Source organism: Dryobates pubescens, chromosome 16 (assembly GCF_014839835.1).
Source record: "Dryobates pubescens isolate bDryPub1 chromosome 16, bDryPub1.pri, whole genome shotgun sequence".
Lineage (NCBI taxonomy): Eukaryota > Metazoa > Chordata > Aves > Piciformes > Picidae > Dryobates > Dryobates pubescens.
The window spans coordinates 1171776-1193984 of NC_071627.1; the positions used below are offsets into that span (position 1 = coordinate 1171776).

The window sequence follows — 22209 nt, forward strand, 5'->3', positions numbered from 1 at the left end:
CAAAGCAAAAAAACTAACCCATACAGCACTCCACAGACATCAACATGATCAGAGAAGACAAAAATGAAGCCTTCTCAAAGTCCATTTCCAAAATGTTTGGATTTGCCACTTGGGTCCACAAGAAACGAGGAGGCGATGGTGTTAGAGCTTTGCTTTGGCCTCACACTCCAAAGTTATAGGAGATTGCTCAGGTTATACAGCGTTCTCAAGTTTTATGGAATCTGACTAACATCAGAAGCATGCTCCAGCAAGGAAGAAAATAAACCAAAACAATGTTGTTAAACATTTCACCAGTGAACTTTTTGACAAAGGGAAAAAAAAGGGCAGGGAAAAAACAAAAGGGTCAGTCTTCTTGCTTCCTCTGTTTGACTGCAGCGTTCACTAGAACAGATCTGTACAACGTAAGACCTATCGATCATCTACGGCCTTAAAAGCAATTTCTTTTGGTCTTCTGGTGCTTACAGTGTGCACCATTTGGCCTGCAGCATGTGTCTCCCTGCCAGATGGGCAACCAATCTGTATACTTTCTATCTGGGCAGTAAGCCAGTCCTAACGTGCCCACCTCCTGCCTGGAAGTTACACGTGTGCTGTTTGGCCAGAAGCAACTGGGAAGACAGTATTGCTTCTAAGCACTGGGTTGGCTGAAAAACAGCATGTGCTTCCCAGGAAAATATTTTTTGGGAAGAGTCAGTGGCAAAAGGGTGGGGATGGTGGTACCACTCTGCCCTTTCTTAATCCTTGTTGCTGGAAGGAGAAATGGGAAAAGCAGGAGAAGAGACACTGCCCTAGAAAGGGCACTTCCAGTTGTGGAGAGAAAGGATTTCAGGTCAAGAGGAGCACAATGAGTGTTTGGTTACAAAAGGAAAGTTTTCATTCAGAAACAAGGAATGAGATGGCAGGGAAAAGGATGACCTACTGTTGACAAACTGGACTTGGGAAAGGACCTCACATTGGAGACATCACGCTAGGCACATGCAGAGCTTGATCCTGGCCACTCTACTACCATTACATTCTGCAAAGTAACCTTTACCATATTAAAATGACGTTACAAGTCTCTATATAATGCCTGAAACACAATAATATATAATATTTCAGATTACAACATTACCATGTGCCAAATTTCTTCTACCAATTCAGTGACAGAATTTGTAATTAAACTTATAGGCTTATTGACAATCCAACTTAGAGTGCTAGGCTAACAAGCCATGATCATTTGGAAGAACTATCTTCAACCCTTGACTTCAAGAAGCTTATTTGTTCCTGACATCTCTAACCCTGTAAATCAGAAAAAGGGAGAAGTCTTCTCAAACTGTTTTGGATTATTTAGTCAAGACAGCTAACATCTCTGTTACCTGCAGAAGGTCTTTATATACTCTTGATTGATTCTGATGAAGCCAGCACACTGTTGGAAGGATTTGGGACCCAGACCTTTAACTTCCTTGAGCTGTTCTCTGTTTATAAATGGCCCATTCTTCTCTCGCCATTCAATTATACTTTTAGCCCTGTTAGCATTCAGTCCTGCAATGTGTCTACGAGAAAAGTTTACAGAATACATTTATTACCATTGAACAGTCATCAGTATGAGTGCAATTCATTACAAGGATACATGTTACCATAGAAAATCTGGTTTACAAAACATAAGAACAACTAAGAAATTTGTCAATAGACCAAAGACACCACCTGAAAAATTATCCTTTCTCTTACTTCTATGGAAGGAATCCATTCAAGTCAACAAAACTTGGGGCAGCAATACAGTTCTGCACATACCTGACTAGTAAGCCAGGGACATGTAATTTATGATCTGTTGGCTATTTCTGTAACGCCAATTCAATCTGTCACGTCTTATGGCCTGCCCCCAGCTGCCCTCTTCAGGAAACAACGTGGGAGGAAGGTTCAGGACAGATAAATTGTTCCTGTGAGAACAGCTCCCTCTCAGCTCCTCTCTTCCAGCAGTACCGCAACACCTTGCCCCAACACGAAAGGCGGATGTCTGCTACTCGGAGAGTGGCTGGAAGCAGCCTGCCCTCCTCGTACAATTTAACAGATTCGCACAGCTTGTTCCTTTTCTCTCAGATGCTCTTGAGATAAAAGAGCAGCTGGAAATAGACTGTATGAATTGTTCTGAGGGCAACCCAGATCTGGCAAAGAATTTACCTGTTAAGTGCCCCTGCAGTTAGCCAAGTTCCTTCAGGAAGCAGTGGGTTTGTTGCACATTTTCTGTATGTACAACTTTTTTTGTATGGAGTATTTTAATCATAGAGAGAGGGAAAAGATCTGTGGTGGGGCAGTTACTCCTGGCACTAGTGAAGGAAATGTCATCCATCTGGCTCTCTATGTATCAGATGTCATTGCTTTAAGTCAACAGCAGCAGAGACCTGTTTGTGGAATGGCACGGACAGATTCTAGAATAACCACCAGCAGCAAAGCTGGCAAGAATAGTCAAAATTAGGTGGGAAGGAACAAAAAAAGCCTAAATCTTTCCACCATTCTCATCCTCAAAAGTAAAAAAAAAATAAAAAATTTCCAAAGCTGGTGAAACCTCAGAATTAAATTGGAGGGACACACCTTTAATTACAGACAAAATATAAATCATAGGAATGGAACTTTCTCAAAAAAATTTCTTGGAAACGTTATGAAATCCAGCTTGTTTACAGTAACAGAGGAACACAACACAGCTCACAGTGTCATTGACAACCTCAAGTCTTTCAAGTATGATACTTGAAAGAGAGACTGCAAGAGAGACTGCATCTACACAGAACAGCAGAATGGAACTGCTGAGCACTGAGTTAGATCCAGAACTTGATGTAGCACATGTATACAAGCATTATAAGCCAGGTTAATTAAACCAAACACAGTACAGATGGTAACTTTGCTACCATGTCTGGACAGCGTCACTCCACAATCATTTTTGCGGGGACACAACAGCACCTCAGCTTGGTGCCTTCTGCTGAACTGCACAATACAGTTGTACCCTGAAGAGGGCTGACAGTGCTCACCCACTGTATGCACTTCCTCAGGTAGGCTTTCATTCATGGAATAAAAGTTTGTCAGTACCAATAGGTACTGCTTGCTTGCTTAGTTAATTAAATCTGAAAGAAGGTAAGACAGAAGGTAAATCAGGAGTCAGGCTAAGGAAAGGTTACACAGGAAGAGAATATGGAAAAGAAAGTGGAAAAAAAAAGAGAACAGAGAGTGTCTCTCAAAATATGGTAAGATTTTTTAAGAAATTATTATAAGGAGTCAGACAGTTAATCACAGAATCAACCAGGTTGGAAAAGACCTCCAACTCATCACCCAACCCTAACTACTCAACTAGACAATGGCACCAAGTGCCTCATCCAGTCTTTTCTTAAATACCTCCAGGGACGTCAACCCTGCCACGACCCTGGGCAGCACATGCCAATGGACAATCTCTCTTTCTGCGAAGAACTTCTTTCTAAGATCAGGCCTACACCTCCCCTGGCACAGCTTGAGATTGGGTCCTCTCATTCTGGTGCTGGTTGCCTGGGAGAAGAGACCAACCCCATCCTGGCTACAGCCTCCCTTCAGGGAGTAGTAGACAGCAAGAAGGTCTCCCCTGAGCCTCCTCTTCTCCAGGCTAAGCAACCCCAGCTCCCTCAGCCTCTCCTCACAGGGCTGTGCTCCAAACCCCTCCCCAGCTTTGTTGCCCTTCTCTGGACATGTTCTAGCAGCTCAACATCTTTCCTAAACTGAGGGGCCCAGAACTGGACACAGGGCTCAAGGTGTGGCCTAACCAGTGCTGAGCTATGAAGAATACATTTTTCCTAACTTTGATACCTAATTCTCACTACTAAGATTATGACATTCGTTTTCTTCTCCTCCTACTGCATAATAGAAACATTTTTGCTCCTGAGAGGCTGTTCAATTAAACAATGCTAAATTCTGCATACTCAGGAGACAGAATGAGCTTTGAATTTTTAAGAGAAATATAATAGTATTTTTCAAGTAAATATGGCAAATTACCTGTTCCACTTAGCAGTATCTATAAAAATACCTTCTAAGAGACAGAAAGCCCATTTGAAAATTCCTTTCTCAGTGTAAAAGTACAAATCCCTGATAGGAAGTTTTTTCTAAAAATGGCTCAAAATTTTTAAATACCTGTTCTTCTCCCAAGAATAATTTCATCCTGGAGAATCACTCCTACTCTTAAAAACTGACTCTTAATGATTCAGTGAAATACTATCTTACTGTGTCATTTTCATGTACTTGGAAGTTTAACACAAGAGCCATTTGCTCCAGCTGAGCTTGAGTCAGATGGCAGACTAAACAGAGACTCTGTGATCCAGAGCCATGTAATTACTGGAATAGGAAAATGTTTGACTCACCTTAATAGTATTTCTGAGCAGATGTTAATATCAACTCCGACAAAGCTGACACACTCTTCAACCACGCTGTCCAGAGTTGCTTTGAGTAACGTCTGTGATACATCATGCTGAGGAACAAAAATGGAGATACCAGGTTACTGGAATATCGAAGTGTACATAAATAAGACCTGCAAACAATGCTAACAATCAAAAAACCACAGTTGCTGGAACTTATCAATATCTTACGTAAGGGCACCAGTTAAAGATGTAAGTTGTAGAACATATTTTTAGAAGGTCTACAGTATGTCTTGCAACGTCTTTGTCACTATATCAATCCCTAAAATAAAGCATTCTTCACATTTCTGAGTTGTTTGGGGGGGGGGGGGGGGGGGGGGGGGGGGGGGCGGGGGTGTGTGTGTTTGTTTGTTTTGTTTTATCTAACTCCTCTTTCCCTGCATCACATAAAAACATCCATTAAGCCTTGTCTTTCATCTGGCATGTATTTACCTATAATATCAGTTTATCAAATTAAGGCACTAATGCTGTACATATACAAATGTTCACCAAATTGTCCTATTTACAAGCATCATGCTGCGGTACAGTTATTTACTAAAAGAACAAGGCAGGTATTGTATGAGGTTGGGCAATACATAAGGTACAGATCAGCCCCACAGCAACAAAATGTTTCAGATTTTGAACAGATATTTCTGGGATGACTGGCAGGTCCTTCAGCTAAGTACCACTAATGGAAATGCTTCATTTTTTTTTCCCCAAAAAGAAAATCAGTCACACTTGTCAAAAGGTAAAAGTTCTGAAGCTCTGAGATTTCTTTGCCTCTACAATGTTGGAATACTTCAGTCTATGTGGGCTAGCTCCCCATATAAGCCCATCAGTGCTTAGAAGTCTGACCTGGGGGGAGAAGCCTCTGTAAACGCAGGAGATAATTCAAGCATTATGTTGGCTTAGCTTCAGGGCTCTTATACGTCAGTCATGTAAATCTGGGTTGATCTGTTGTGGTTTCATGATGCATTCATTTAGGATCTAACCCAAGACACCAAACACTTCATCCACTTTGTTTTACCTTCTAAGCCATTCAGATCTTTTAAAGATTCCATAATTAAATTTAACATGCTGACATCATAAATCCCAATGTACTAATATTGGTAGTTCATCAAGTAGTGTCTAATAACTGAAACAACCGTAGAGCTTGGGATAATGTAAGCCCTTTTATTTCAGGTAATGCTAGTGGGACAGATTTGCATGATGTGAAACATAATAAGGTTACTTACAAATGGGAAGCGCAAATTTCACCAATATTGCTCCTCTGATACAAAGTTTGAATGTGAAAAGCAATTTGAACATAGTCTTGGACTCAAACCCACAAAGCTTATGAGCACACTTCACAGAACAAATGCCAGTTACTACGTAGAAATGTGTTGCTACCACAACACAAGGGTTTCTTTTCAGAATAAAGAGATACAAGCAAAAACCCACATCCTAAAGTAAGTTTTATATTTCTGTTTTTCTGAATTACTTAAAATGCAGTTCCTCTTTGGGAGGATGTTTTATATATTCCTTCCCCCTCCTGCCATCAGGTGGGTAACATAGCAGAGCTTCCAGCTCACATGCATGCTCATGCAAGGATGTGTTTATATGACAGTACAAGAACCAGAATAGAACTGTTCAGAAACACTCCAAGTGTTTCTGACAAAGTCTTTTCTATGACAAAGCATGAATTTAAAATATAGTAAGATAAAGATACTATTTTTTTTTTAATATAAAATCTCATTATGATAGAGGAAGTCAAAAGAAGGAAAAAACCTCCCAAAACACAGAACTCAATATTTCCTTCTGCTTTTAGGAAAGGCTACTGACTGCAAGGTACTTGGAAGTTGATTATCATATAGTTTTACAAGTTACATGAACAAATTTCATTAACTGTAGAAGTTCTTTGCCACCTCTTAAAAAAAATCTTGGTCTAAAACAACTACTCAGAATATAAATTACAGTCTGCAGAGATTATTGCTGTTTCCTAGGTTTAGTCTCATTCCTTTAGATGTTATTCTTTCAGAAGGAATAACATACAGTTGTGTGATTCAAAACTGAGACATTCGTCATTATCTCCACAATGACTTACAGCACTGGGTGTATCAAAGAAAGTAATCCCTAGATCAGGCCCTAAACTGTTCTTGGGAAGAGACTTGATTCAGCAGAAGCTTTATTTCCCAGTCTCCTGAAAGCCAACCTAGACAACAATCCAGCCAACTATACTCCCTTGCAAACAAGGAGAGGATATATTATAATCAAAAGTTACACCTCCTGAAATACCTCTGACAGTGGAAGGAAGATCAGGTGTTTATTTCAAGACTTAAGTTTGTGGATGCAATAGTTTGTATTCTGTCACACTAATTATACACAATTTGAAAAAATTGTAACATTCAATTGTCCATTTTGCCAGGAAGACAAATTCTCAGGTGTCTCCAAGGTGTCTTCTAACTTTATTGCTGCTTGACAGTTACCACTGAAAACACAAAACAAGATATGCACAAGTTTTTCTTTATTACTCAAACATAACAGTTGTACCACATGCAATGGACATCACAGCATGTATGTGGAAGCATAAATAAAGAAACAGGATGGCAAAAAAACAGTCCCAAAGAAACCAGTACCTCACAGAAGTAGAATACATTCAGCTAGTGAATGATGTTAGGTTGTAAATGTTATGAAGACTTTCCAAATGACAAATTTGCCTTTCAAGGTGCAGCTACTGACCATCAAAGCTTCCTTTTGCTACAATGAAGTATCTACATCCCTCTTCACATTGATACAAAGCACAGAGATGCGTTAGGAATTGAGTTTCTAGGAGTAGCTAATTAAAAATATTATTATCCCAACACCATTGTCAAGACTTCCTACTACTAACAGGTTACACTACAGAAAGGTTTAAAGTATATTCACTCATCTTCTCAAATATCAGAGGTTAGATGATATTATATATTTCTATGTACTATTTATATGTACTGGAGTGGTATCAAATTATTCAGAAACTACTGAAAGCATACATGTGCCATGCTACTCACTCAATATAACAGGTTTGTAATGACAGGAATCCCTCTTAACCGTTGCATTAAGCACATCAGAATAAAATCTGCACAATTAAAGCCCAAATCAAATATGCAAGGCTACTTATGCAGAATTTTAAGCTACATAGCCTCCTACAGCCCCTCTACACATCAATGTGGCAGGTAATTGCTTCGGCTGATCCTTTGTAAAGCCTTCTAAAGATAACATTTTCATATAAACACTAACACTGAATGTATGAGGGTGTCCCTGACAAAACTATTGAGTATTTTCTTTTTAATCAGAACAACTCTTATTTATTAGCTGTTTTTATCTGCGGAGTTAAAAAAGAGAAAGAACACAACTGCCCTCACAACTACCTTTACTCAACCAGGATAAACTACCTCCCTCAGCCAGCTGAACCATTTGTACCAGGAACTTACTTAGAATCAAGCACACAAGGCGCCTCAAAATCTATGCCTAACAAGCAGAAGCATGTCCTTTGGCCCAATTTTCAAACCTCACCTGAAATTTACCACGCAAATAAATCATTAAGGTTTTGTTAAAAGGGTACCCAGAAATACTACCATTAGAGCATTCACTGCTTGAATCGTCAATCTGGAGCACAAGACTTCAGTTTGTACAATGATCTCCAAGAATAAAAAGGATTGGTACCCCCCAGCTTGTGGGAACTAATGTCAGCAGAAACAAGACACCTGACACAAACTGCAGCAAGTCCAGTGCAAATCAGTGAACTTACTTTTATCATCAGTCTCCAGAAAACAAAGCCACCTTGCTTCACAAATAGCATTAAGAAGTACTTAAACACCTGCTGAGTTTGATTTTTTTTTTTGGTGTGGAAAGGGCTCTAGAAATTAACCTGCCCTTAAAAAAAATGAGGCACTGTAACTGTATTTTAGTGTTTGTTTTCTGAGGAATTATCAAGAGACCTAGGGAATCAGAGACATAAACTTAAACTACTTGACCGATTGAAACTGCTACAGTAAATAACTGCAGTTCACCAATAAATGAAATTCAAACATTATTTTAGTATTTTAATGAAGGGTATCCTAAAATATCCCAAATGTATTCATTAACCTGGAAGAAAATAAAGGACTGCTTTTTTGATTTCTGGTCATAATTAACATTCAAGTTAGTCTGTGGCAAACTTGTTAGAATTATCACACAAATAATATTCTTTTCATATTTTAAAATTACCGTTTCACACAGCCATACTTCAAAAAGAAACAAACAAATCAATAACCGGATGAGGCACTTGGTGCCATGGTTTATTTGATTAGACAGGTTGGACTTGATCTCGAAGGTCTTTTCCAACCTGGTTAATTCTATTCTATTCTATTAATGTACTTTCATTAAATAAAGCACAGAATGTATAACACTAAAGAACAATGCTCAAGAACACCTACATATTATGTGCATGATAGTTTTGTTCTATTATTGTATCTTAATACTTCAGCTAGCTTTTCTTTTTATGTGATGTGGACATCAAGGACTGTTTGACTTATTTTCTAGAGCTATGAACCATCACTGAGAACAATTAACATGACTAAAGAAGAAAAAAAAATAATAATCAATAAACCTCTCTCTTCCTTGATGTTACAACTGTAACTGAAGCCATTTTCCAGTTTCAAAAACCTGCTGATGCACACCAAAGGTGGGCAGCATTCTACACAGCTTCTCAGCTATAACAGAGCTTCAGCTCCATTATTTCTAGCAATATACCAGTAGAGACACAATAAAAACACCTTTATCATCAGCATGAAAAACTTATCAAGCCAAAGAGCCACTGCTTTTATGAAGCCTGGAGGCTGTACTTGGTCAGCCTGCATAAGCAAAGAGGGCAGACCAGTATAAACTTTGCCTGACCAAACACTCTAAACACTAGATTACTAATGCTAGGCTAGAACAACCCTAACTGATGTCTTTTTTGTGAATATAAGTTGTAACTGTAAACTCTTTACTTTTGGCAGCCTGAAAAAAAAACAGCCCACAAATACTAAAACAATACACAATTGTAATGCATTTGGTAACATTTTCCTGGTTCCTTATAAAATCCTATTTTCAGAAAATGTGGCATGATTGCATGTCTCTCTGAAAGTCAAATTTGAAAAGCTTGAAATTCTACTGCAACACACAGCAGTTGTAAAATACTTATTATTTTACATTTAGAAACATTAGCAGACATCAACTCAAGCAGCCCGTGCACTCTTAATACTTTACCGTGCCTATGAGACAAGCAAGGCACCTTCCAACACAGTTGAACAAGAATTATTCGTATCCTGCAGAGTTTACAAACCTGCTGCAGACATGACTTAATGATGCTGGTCACAAAGTAGTGGGGAGGGAAAGAGTTCTCACGTCTGGGCAGCAATCTGCAAGTTGCTGACCTAGGCTCAGCCCTAACAGTGTTATAACAAGATCAACATTCATCCTAAATAAGACCGAGCTGCACGTCCAACAGCACTCCTTTCGTTTTGGGTCAAACTATACTTCACTTGTCCTTTGAATCCAAAAGTCAACCTTCAATGAAGTAAATGCAATTTAACTTTTTCTGTCTTTAAGTAAGCCCTGAAACACTTCTAACACCTCATAAAACATTATTTTGTAAGTACCTGCCATTAACTTCTGTATCCATGAATTTTAATATAGACATGTGAGACTAGCCAACAAACCTCTTGGAAAAAAAAAAAGTGTATTTTTTTAAATTTTAACAAGTAGTATAACTGTGCAGTTTGAATGACATTTATTGAATGATTAATTACATGGGACAACACATCCTAAGCAAAGTTCAAAACAATATTATTTTACAGAGATCCAATTCATGGAAACATGTTCTAAAATTTAAGAAAGGGGAAAAAAGCCTTCTCTACCAGTGCTGTGGCCTACAGACAATCTGCTGTACTTCAAGTGCTTGTGAAACCACAAAAGCAAAATTCATTCAGGGCAAGCCCTTAAGTACAGCAGGACTACTTTAACACAGCCAGTGTAACAATAAATACCTTTTCATGTGCAGAGCTGGGGCGGGGGAGAATAATTAAAGTGCACCTTACATGCCAGGTGGAAACATTGGAAAGTTCAGGCAAGGGATTTTAATCTCTAGCGTCCTCTGGAAAATCCCTTTCAGTTAGACTCTAAGAAAATAAGCTTATGCCTCTGATGTTTGATAAAAGGACCTAACTTCAAGAATTTCTTTTGAAGATTGTTTGTAGTTTGTCCAAATGTTATATTGTTATAGGATATATTGTTATCCTATGTACTTAACTCTGACTCACTTCTTGTTTTCAAAAATCCAAATTCTGTTTATTTTAACAGCATATTACTATTACTGAAATATCCCAAGAGAAAGAAACTGATTTATATTTTCAAAGAAAATGGTAAAACAAAAACAAAGTCTGTCAGCTCTGATACTTAAACAAAAAAAGGAAAAACAAGAAAGAAACAAAAAATGCACACTCGATCGTGTAAGTGCTTCAAGTTATTTGCAAGTTGCTGGAATTCATCTCATATTTACTTATGCTTGTGTCCTTACAGAAGCAGTAGTACTGCTAAGTTTGTTACACAGATTCAAACCAACTGATAATATGATTGGCTTCTGAAGCTAACTTTGACAATAGGAAAACAGCAGAAAATTACAGACATCAAATACCCTTTCTCTTTCCAGAACAGGAACAAGATTTCTCCAGTACATATTGTTATGTGACTAAGGGGCAGCAATCTAAATTGCAGTTAAAAATCAGCCATACAACTCCTGGAGATACTAGTGGGACATTGTCTTTTTGCAATAGGCAGCAAAGGTTATTGGCCAAATTGCTAGATGGAAAGCCTACATTTCACTCTCGGTCTCAAACCGTACTTTAGGGCTGATAAAGCTCTACAAGCATAGGGAACACAATGCAACACTAGAGAAAGATAAAACAAGGATCATCAGGAGTAGAGTTTCCCCAATCACATGGCTGAAAGACAACAAATTTAGTTAGGAATTTTCCTGAAAAGTGCTGAAGAATATGAGGGGGAAGAGAGATTATGCTGACAGAGGGGGAAGGAACAGTACAAGACAGAAGTCATGAAGTCCAAGGTGAGTCCAGAATTCTGTTTAGTCTGAAGTTAGTGACCATTCATCCCCCTGCAGCAGATGTATAAAGTTCCAACTCAGAGCAAAAAGAGCCCCCAGGAGATGTGAGGAGCTTCTTCCAGCTCCACTGAAGGCAACTTGGAGGTCCTCTCACTCATCTCTAATGAGGAGTGGGGTACTTGCAATATTAAAAACTACCAAAACCTGCAAATTCATTTAGGGCTATTATCTAGAAAGAAGATTTGTACAGTTGATACATATTTTATCATATCTTAGATGTCTAATAAAAACAACTTCTCACACTCACTAGTTTTCAAAGTTTGTGTACAAACTGAATCAGCAAGTGCTACACAAGATGATTCCTACTGCAATGTTCCAAGCATACATTTAATACAATGACAAATCCATTTCCTCACTAGAAAAAAAAAATAATATGCCAAACAATGATATTCAGCAGCTTTTTAATCCCACACCAACAGAATTAGTCAGGATACAATTAAGAGATTTATTTTTTTTAAATTTTAATTTAACACAGCACCAGTTTCTGAAACTCTTACTGGAAAAAGCTTTTAGGTAATTTGAGTTTCCTTAATCCCTCCCTCTCCTCTTTTTTGTCTTAAAGCAGAACAGTTAAAATTGAATATGCTTAGAGAACATTTTAAAACTTTGTTGCTCAGTTCTTTCTCTCTTCTGTTTGGCTCCACCTTTGATTTCATCAGGCACTCCCCGCTGCATCCCCAAACTCTTTGCACAGCTGAAAGCAAAAATAAACTAAGAGTGAAACTAAATGCAAGTCACTATCCTGTGGAAGGCTCAGCGAAACTCAAATAAAGCAAGCTTATTTTCTCTGCTTACTAAAAAGTATGCACTTCAGTTTGATTGACATATGGCAACACAAAAAAGTCACCCAGAGCAGTGTTTATTGAATGACCCATGCAAGACTGAAAGCTGACAGAAAACCAGGAAACAGGTGAGAAAACAGAAGTTTGTCCTGTACCAGGACTTGCAGATTTTACAGGCAGAGCATGCAAGCACCATCGTGGCATTCACATCTTTGATAACTGAAATGAATTTCAGCACCATTCATTATGTGTATTGGCAAGTTATATTTATAGCAAAAGCATGAATAATTGGGGAAAAAAACACCTTCATGGTGTAATAAGTCTGTGCTACTTCAAGCTTCGTGCACAGCAGATCTTTATCAAAAGATGCATTAAAATGTATATATTACGTTTCCTATTACATGCATAAGACAAGCAAAATGTTCAAGTACCGGAGGTTGAAAACTTGACAATGAAGTAACAAACTAGCTGCACTAACTTGTCAGCACTAAAAAAATCATGTTCTCAATGACCATTTGCAGAAATGAATAAGAACACAAACATTTCTCTTATTTTCAAAATCATAATTGCTATTGACAATATACGATCATTACTACTAAAATGATTAGCAGAATATAGGTGATCTGCTTAACAGGTTTCTGTCTTCACTTGAGTGCTACTTTAATTTCTCTTAGTCATTTGGATACAGAAAAATAATCTCTCAGTGTTTTACAGCATGAATGTAATTAGGACATGACATCATTAGAACACACTACTAAAGCAGTATCTATATCACAGAATGACAGAATTATCAGAGTTGGAAGGGACCTCAAAGATCATCCAGTTCAACCCCCCTGCCATGGGCAGTGACACTTCACACTAGATCAGGTTGCTCAGAGCCACATCCAGCCTGGCCTTAAAAACAGCCAGGGATGAGGCTTCCACCACCTCCCTGGGCAACCTGTGCCAGTGTCCCACCACCCTCATAGGGAACAACTTGTTCCTAACATCCAATCTGAATCTACCCATTTCTAGTTTTACGCCAAGTCCCCTACATCCTAAAGAGTCCCTCCCCAACTTTCTTGTAGGCCCCCTTCAGATATTGGAAGGCCACAATAAGGTCTCCACAAAGCCTTCACTTCTCCAGACTGAAGAAGAGAATAACCCCAACTTTCTCAGTCTGTCTCCATAGGAGCGGTGCTTCAGCCCTCTGATCATCCTCGGGGCCCTTCTCTGGACATGTTCTAGCACATCCAGATCCTTCCTGTAATAGGGACTCCTGTCCAGTCTGGCAGGGTCTCACCAGAGCAGAGTAGAGGGGGAATGTCACCTCCCTCAACCTGCTGGCTATGCTTCTCTTGATGCAGCCCAGGACACAATTGGCTTTCTGGGTCACAAGTGCACACTGCTGGCTCATCTTGAGCTTTTTTTCATCCACCAGCACCCCCAAGGCCTTTTCTCCAGGGCTGCTCTCAAGCCAGTCCCTGCCCAGCCTATATCAGTGCCTGGGATTGCCCCAACCCAGCTGCAGGACCTTGCACTTGGTCGTGTTGAAACTCATGAGGTTGTCATGGGCTCACCTCTCCAACCTGTTAAGGTCCCTCTGGATGGATCCCTTCCCTCCAGCATGTCTGCTGCACCACACAGCTTGGTGTCATCGGCAAACCTGCTGAGAGTGCACTCAATGCCACTGTCAGTGGCACCAACAAAGATGTTAAACCACACTGGTCCCAGGACTGATCCCTGAGGGACTCCACTTGTCACTGGCCTCTGCTTGGACGTGCACCCATTGACAGGAACCCTTTGGGTACAGCCATCAAGCCAGTCCTTTATCCACTGAATGCTCCATCCATGGAACCCATCCTGCACCAGCTTGGAGACCAGGATGTGGTGCAGGACAGTGCTGAAGGCTTTGCTCATGTCCAGCTGAATGACCTCAGTTGCTTGGCCCTCATCTGTTAATGTTGTGACCTTGTCATAGAAGGCCACCAGGTTTGTCAGGCAGGATTTGCCCTTGGTGAAGCTGTGTTGATTGTGCCCGATCACCTCTTTGTTATTCTTCTGCCTCAGCAGTGCCTCCAGGAGGATCTGCTCCAAGATCTTACCAGGCGCAGAGCTGAGACTGCCTGGCCTATAGTTCCCTGGGTCATCCCTCTTTACCTTATTGAAAATGGGGGTTATATTTTCCCCTTTCCAGTCAGTGGGGACCTCCCTGGACTGCCATGGCTTTTGGAATATAATAGAGAGCAGTTTAGAGATGACCTCCCCAGTTCCCTCAGCACCCCTGGGTGTATCTCATCAGGTCCCATGGACATGAACACTTTCAGGTTTGTCACATTATCACAAACCTGATCTTCAGCCACAAAGGGCAGTTCTTTCTTCTGTCCCCTGCCATTATCTTCCATGACTCCACCAAGTGTGGCTGGACACCTTGCCAGTAAAGACCTAGGTAAAGAACCTCAGCCTTCTCCATGACACTTGTCACCAGTTCCTTTTTGAGGCAGTGCACACCTTCCTTAGTCTTTTTTTTACCATTAATATAACTATAGAAATTTTTGCTGTTTCCCTTGATCTCCCTGGCTAGATTTAATTGTAACTTTTAGCTTTAGCTTTTCTAACCAGGTCTTTTGCTGCTCAGGCAGCTTCCTTACATACCCCCCTTTCTAGCTGTCCTTTCTTCCACTCCTTGTAGAGCTTCTTTTTGTGAGACAGTGTGTCCAGACAGGTCTCCTAATGTTCTTTCTTGCCTTCCTCCTTGTGGGTATAGTTTGCTCCTGGGCACAGAGAAGGTGATCCTTGAACACTGACCAGCTGTCCTGGGCCCCTCTTCCCTCTAGGGCTTTGTCCCACAGTACTTTGGCCAGAAGATCCCTGAAGCGATCAAAGTCTGCATGCCTAAAGTCCACGGTCATAAGCTTGGAATTCATCCTCTTAGTTGCTCTGAGGATCTTTGTCCATCATGAAAGGCACAGAATCTGGTTACTGAGGCTTTGGCTGAAGAAGAGATGTGGTCCTCTGGGCAGCCTCTTCAGCTCCATGAGTTGCAGCCGGCGGAACTTAGGACATGGAGAGAGGGCTCAGTCTGCTTCTTCCAGGCTCCATGGCCTCTTTTCTCCGGAGCAGCATTGTCCCAGGCTTTTCCTTCTCTCGTGCTTTCGGTTCTCCGTTTTATTTCTGCCAAGCCAGTAGTGGCTCAAGTCTTTTATACAGTTTTTAGTCCTTAGGTATGTGTCCAAGTATTGTCCCTCAGGAATTCAGGGGCCAGGAAATCATCCTTAGGTAAATATCCAGGTATCGTTCCCCAGGAAATCTTTCTGTGCATTCCTGTGTGTTTGGGCAGGGGTCTAGATGGAGGGGGGAGGCCTCTGCCTCCTCCTTCTCCATCTACATGCCCCCACACTCATTACACATCAGGAAACAGGTGGTGAATCCATTGTCTCACCCTTTCCAGGGTACTTGATGGGTGGAGATTATCTTGTCTTATGCATATTCCCAAAGGTGGCCTCGGTCCATTGTTGTGAGGCCAGCTGTGGTCCAGTGATTGATGCTATCTTTGCACCTTCCAGTGGCTCTACCCAACACGGATCAGCTATTGCCTGGGCAAGCAGCAAGTGATTTTATCTTTGTTGAGTCACACCAGGAGTTTAGTCTCTCACAGTTTGTTTGTTTTTAAATGTTACCAGTATTTGAACACAACCTTTTAAACAAGTTCAGGTTTGGGAGTGATCTTAGGTGATCTAAAAAGGCATACCAAATACCTACTGTATACAAGAATGCAGAGTAGTTTTCCAGTTACTTGCCCTGCAACTATGAGTAAACTAGTCACTGAACCTTAATTGCTAGCTTGGTGCCATGGTTTAGTTGATCAGATGATGTTGGGTGATAGGTTGGACTTGATGGTCTTTTAAAACCTGGTTGATTCTATGATATGTAAGTACTTATAAGTACTTGAAATAGTCCCAGCTTTAAAAATTACAAATGAAGAAAAATCACAAGAAATTACTCATTTCTCTTAAACCAATGATCAAGTAAATGAAGAAGGACCACAATCCTTCATTTCCTGTCTGCAAATTGAGCAGCATTACCCAGAAGTAAAGTGTACTGATCTTGCTTCTCCAATATTTTAAGATATTCCTTCACTGATTGCATGGTCCAGGGTCAGTGTACAAATCTTTGTTTTGAGTTATACCGTGCATCAAAGGGAAGCAATTAAAGCATAGGTCTAAATCCCTTTCACTTTAGAAGCTAATAACCACTTCTCATTAAGCAATTGTCCTAGTTAACACAGCTGGAGTGAAAAAGAGTCCTGTAACTGAATTCATTATATCCTATTCCAGAGGAAGTGCTCATATGCCCAGGTCAGTGATAAAAACTAAGCTGCCCTCTTTCATAAGTTATTTTCAAGCAGGAATCAAGATTTAGATGCAATTAAGCTACCTCCTCCGACTAACGGATTTAAGGTCTGGACGAGAAGTTGGAAAGCAAAGCTATTTTAAAACCACAGATGTAGTCAAATCATAGCAGTGGAAAAAAAAGTCTCCAAAAGCTGATCCGAAATTCTCCCGCTGCTACTTAACTGCTAGCAACATCAACTAGACCACCTCACATGCACAACCAATCAGGAGAACTGCTTCAGGTAAGCACATTTTGAAGTTACTGTCTTTGTAAACAGGTATACTGAAAAGCTAAAAATGTCCTGGACTTCTGTTTATTTGGGTTATTTTTCGTTTGTTACTTTTGTGTTTATTTTTTTTGTTTGCTTGGATTTTTTTTTCTTTAAGTTAGATGGAAATTACGAGGAGCAGATTTTTTATTATTGCATGTATGCTTCTGAAAGAGAATTGGAAACCCATAGCCAAATGGTTCAAGTTGCATCGATACCAAATAACCTCTAGCTATGAAGTATGAAGACCTAAAATATGGATTATTAGGAAAATGGGAGGAGAAAATTGCACATCCTCTACATTACACCACATCACATGAAAGAAGTAACTAGTTCCTCTTGAAAAATGTTTCTCAAAAGGAAGCCAAGACATTCCTAGGCACAGCAGCCATTTCAAAATTTATACCTGAAACAAACAAGAAGCTACAACTGATAATATTCTTCATGATGGCTTATGCACAGATAACATCTTTAAGTCATTTCAGTCTTCACCACTTGATTCTAATGCCTCAGAAAATAAATGGATACCTCATGATTTGGATTTTTCAGGCCTCTTATTCTTCCCATCTGCACACAGTGCACCTCACTGCACTAAAATATGTACTTTCTTAATCTGAAATTCCATCTGCAAGTTGTAGCCACTGGAAGAGTTCTCCTGGAAAGCTTCAGCACTGTATCATTTCCAATAGGTACCAACCCAGAGGCAACATGACTTCTGCAGACTGCTATGCAAAACTTAAATTATTACACAACAGCCTGAAATTTCTTTGTCAAACACAATAGTGTTCTAATGGAGTTTAGTTAGCGTATGCTATCTCTTCAGATAATAGAATAGAATAAACCAGGTTGGAAGAGACCTTGAAGATCATCGCGTCCAACCTATCATCCAACACCACCTAATCAACTAAGCCATGCAACCAAGCACCCTATCAAGTCTCCTCCTGAACACCTCCAATGATGCTAACTCCACCACCTCCCTGGGCAGCCCGTTCCAATGGGCAATCACACTCTCTGTGTAGAACTTCCTCGTAACCTCCAGCCTAAACCTCCTCTGGTGCAGCTTGAGACTGTGTCCTCTTGTTCTGGTGCTGGTTGCCTGAGAGAAGAGACCAACCTCCGCCTGTCTACAATCTCCTTTAAGGTAGTTGTAGAGAGAATGTCAAACCACACTGGCATTTTCAGAAACCTATTGCATTTTCTCAGAATTCACTCTCATTTTCAACCGACTCAAAGATTTCATAAAGCATTCATATCTTCAAGTAATTTATATATTCTTCTATTTTCTATTTGTCTCAGTCATGTACCTTGCACTTTATGACTGAAAAAAAAACCTAACACAAATAAAACAACCAAAAAACCCCCCACACAACAAAAACAGATGTTCTGAAAGAGATGTCTAAAATTCAGGATTCAGACACTTGTAGAGATAGAAGCATTGGTACACTTCCTCCTAAAGCTCTGAGAAACTAGACCTCACAACACATCAAGACATGCCGTTTACTTGGAACACTGTCTTTTCAGAAAACATTATGGAAGAAGCATAGTGACTGACTAAACAGAGCTGGGAAATTATATGGCAGCCTAGTAACAGCAACACAGGATCAGATCTCAGGATGTGATAAAACAGAAAGACAGTCTAATGATGTGTACACAGAGGGGAGGATCACTATGAAAACAGAGTGTGGATGTACTATTTTGCACACACTTAAGGCCAAACATCTGTACTATTACCCTTCTTACCCACACTTCCAAGCATTTTCAGCAAAATACCTAGGTTCTTTAACAATGCTACACAGAGTAAAGTAATCCTAACAATGGCCCTCTGGTAAGTAAGGAATAGCCATGGCCAACACAGATTTACCTGAGAGATCCCTAACATATTCATTAATTGTAACATTCATCAAGATGGCTTTACTACACCACTACATGGAGAAGCAGTCACAGAGACAGAGGACAGTAGGCAACCCTGCCAACTTAAAATTTTCTGAGAAGATAAGACTGAAAACACGCTCAGGAATGCAGCCTTAGACCAGCCTAAGTATGCTTAAAAGCAGTGTTACACTAGATTATATGGTTATGCGGTCCTGCTCTGGCAGGGGGGTTGGCTTTGATCTCCAGAGGTCCCTTCCAACCCCTAACATCCTGTTATGCTATGAGTCCAACTGTAACCCAACTTCCATGACCACCAAACTACAGCCTGAAGTGCCTACACACTTCCTGAACCCTTCCAGGGATAGTGACTCCACAACCTCCCTGAGAAGCCTGTTCCAATGCTTCATCACTCTTTCTAAACCTCCCCTGGCACAACTTGCCATTTCCTGTTGTCCCTACTCCTGTTGGACACGCTGGTTTTGATACAGGCCAGGATGCCACTGGACATCTTGGCCACTTGGGCACACTGCTGGCTCATGTTCAGCTGTCCATCCACCAGCAACGTGAGTTCCTTTTCCACCAGGCTGCTTTCCAGCCACTCCACCCCACGCCTGTAGTGCTGCACAAGCTTGTGACCAAACTGCAGGACCCAGTGCTTGGTCTTGTTAAACCTCATCCCACTGACCTCAGTCCATCAATCCACCCTATTCGGATCTCTGCAGTGCTTTCCTACCCTCACACAGATTATCACATAATGGAAATAAGATTTCCTTAACTTCCCCTTTCAGTTCATTAATATATAGTTGTATGCATCAGCCAAGTAAAGACAAAATGAAGGATGACTACACAGCAGGAGTAAAGGGTAGGGGGATAAGTGATCTAAACACTTTTGAAGGGTTTTGATACTTTTTATATTATAAATGCATCTACTTCGAGGTTTTGTGATGTTTAAATTTATCACAGATGCTAATTCTAAGGGAGCAAACAGGTACAAAAATCTTGACTCAGGGCAGCATTTTTATGCAAGTTGAGGAAGCCAAATTAAAAAAGAAAACCCAACAACCAAAGACCAAAACAAAACAACTCACAACAACAACCAACCAAACAAACTAAAAAAACAAACCACAAAACAACACCTCCCCCCAACCCAACAGCAAATCAAACAAACAAAAATTTCCAAAGCCCCATAAAACAGAAGAAAGCTTAAAATAGGGAATTCGAAAGAATGTTGCAAGGAGGCTTAATTCTTTTGCCTAGATAAATGTGGTAGAAGTTCAACTTCCCAAAGAATTTTTGTTTTGCTCTGGAATACTATACAGTACTTATACCACTGCAAGTATTGAATTTACTCTTATAATACAAAAGAGGTTGAAGACTCTAAATGTATGCTCACCTGGTTGAAACAGCATTCAAGTTTTATTTTTGCAATCCAAGTGTTTCAGTCATTAATTTACTGATGGAAAAAATTTCTGTTTAACAGATTCCTTGTTCAAAACCAGGAAGACCATGTAGACAAAATTTTTGGAAGTTTACCTCAGGATGCTATAGCAGGAATACCAGAAAAAGTTACTACTGCCTATGTAAAAATAAATACACATTTGAAATGTTCACTCCTATTTCTGGGACAGAAAATCCCACCTGTTTTACTCTGCATGGGAACAGTGTGAAGCAGCAGTACATTGACTAGTCACTCTTTGTATTCTCCTACCCATTTTTAAACAGAATGTTGATTTGCAATCAATAACACCTGAAAATAATGTTTTCCTACAGAAAATGACATGGAAGACCACATTTCAAAACGGCAACCATCTTCCACTGCATCCAACAGGACAGCAGCCGTACTTCTAGTTCAAGGTACCTGTGTTGCCCTCCGCATTTTGTGTAGTTTGGGTCAAACTTCACAGCAGCTCAGCTTTACTTTGAAACACTGACGTGTTTGGTCTGTTTAAGAATGAAATCTGCTTGCCCTTAGGGCCTGATAGTGTTAAAGGGCAAAATCTTGTCTCCACTTCAAGTCAGTGGGCAGTTTGCCATTTAATTCAATTGGTCTAGTATTTCACAATGACCTTAAGGGTTTACCAAAAAGCTTGCACCCATGTATCCTGTCTTTGCTTGGAGGAATAGCAGTGGCATGTATTAATCTTTAAAAGTAACGTCTGGGTGGCAACTAGGATGCTTCTGCTTTCACTTTGAAAGTTCACATGAAGCTCAGAAGCATTCATTCAAAATTATGGGACAGAATTGCCAACATTTGTTCATCATCATAAAATTTATCTTCTAATTGGTACTCAAAACATCATTTCTAAATTTGGAAAATGGCAGAATGGGCATCTGGGAAAACATTCACTTTGTAGATAATTTTAAAGGTTTACTCCTCACACTGCAGTAGAACAATGGTAGATATCATCAATGATGAATATTAGGATGCTTGAATCTCTACTTTTTTTTTTTTTTTAAGTCCCTTATGTAAATAATAATCTGCTTCAAAGTTAAAAATGCTCTTCTTCCTTCTCACTTAATATGTGGGTACTTACATATCTTTATTTAGAAGGCTGTCAAGAAACAGGGATGTCCCCCTTTCCTGCTCTGACATTCTGGCATAGTATTAAAGACCAACTTAGTAAAGATGAGGGCAGAATTATTGTTATGCACTGCCTTCTCTTTTTTTCTAGAAATTAAATGAGCAGTTACTGCTCAGAAAAATTGTTAATATCATAAGCTTGCCCTCATGCCCAAAACTTCAAAAATTAATAGTAGTAAAGCCTGCAGATAGCCACTTAAGACAGACACAATAGGACTTAATGGTAATTACAAAAAGGTTTCCTCTCATTTTCATCATTTAAAATGAAAAATTATTTCATTGCTCAGATTATGAAAGTGCATCTTAGCACAACCTGCCAGCCCAGGAGAGTCACAAAGAAGGAGAATACCAATTAATCCAATTACTGACAGAGAAGATCTCAGGATGAGTACCTATCAGGTCAGGTTCAAAAACACATTAGAAGCACCAGTGTTAAAAAAAACCCCAAAACCCACTAAAAAAACCCACACCACAGAAAAGAAATAAAGAAAGAAGAAAAAAAGAAGAAAAAACCTCGTGCTCCCTGTGCTGAGTAGCACTATTAAATTCAGATGCAGGGTTGTGTTTAGGTTGGACAGGCCCCAACAGTAGAACAAAGTCAGTCTGTCTTAGTACCATAACCAAATTCTACAAGTTAACAGCTTTTCATGAAAAGCTGCCATTTCAAAATGTCAATCAAACCTGAATATAAGTGGGAACTCCTGCAGAAATAACCAGCTGCAGGTTTGAAAAACATTTTTCACTGAAAGTGGAAACACAAAAGATGTTTGAATGAGATCTCTTTTCATTCCTGT

General features: G+C 39.9%; 1 protein-coding gene across 1 annotated transcript in view; it reads right to left on the minus strand.

Moving 5' to 3' along the window:
* SRBD1 (S1 RNA binding domain 1) overlaps window positions 1-22209 on the minus strand; it is a 139066-nt gene that overhangs the window by 20977 nt on the left and 95880 nt on the right. Inside the window, exons 16-17 of the mRNA XM_009904029.2 lie at window positions 4347-4453; window positions 1353-1529 (exon numbers count right to left, since the gene is read on the minus strand). Of these exons, the coding sequence (XP_009902331.2) occupies window positions 1353-1529; window positions 4347-4453 (284 nt within the window). The remainder of the gene's footprint in view (window positions 1-1352; window positions 1530-4346; window positions 4454-22209) is intronic.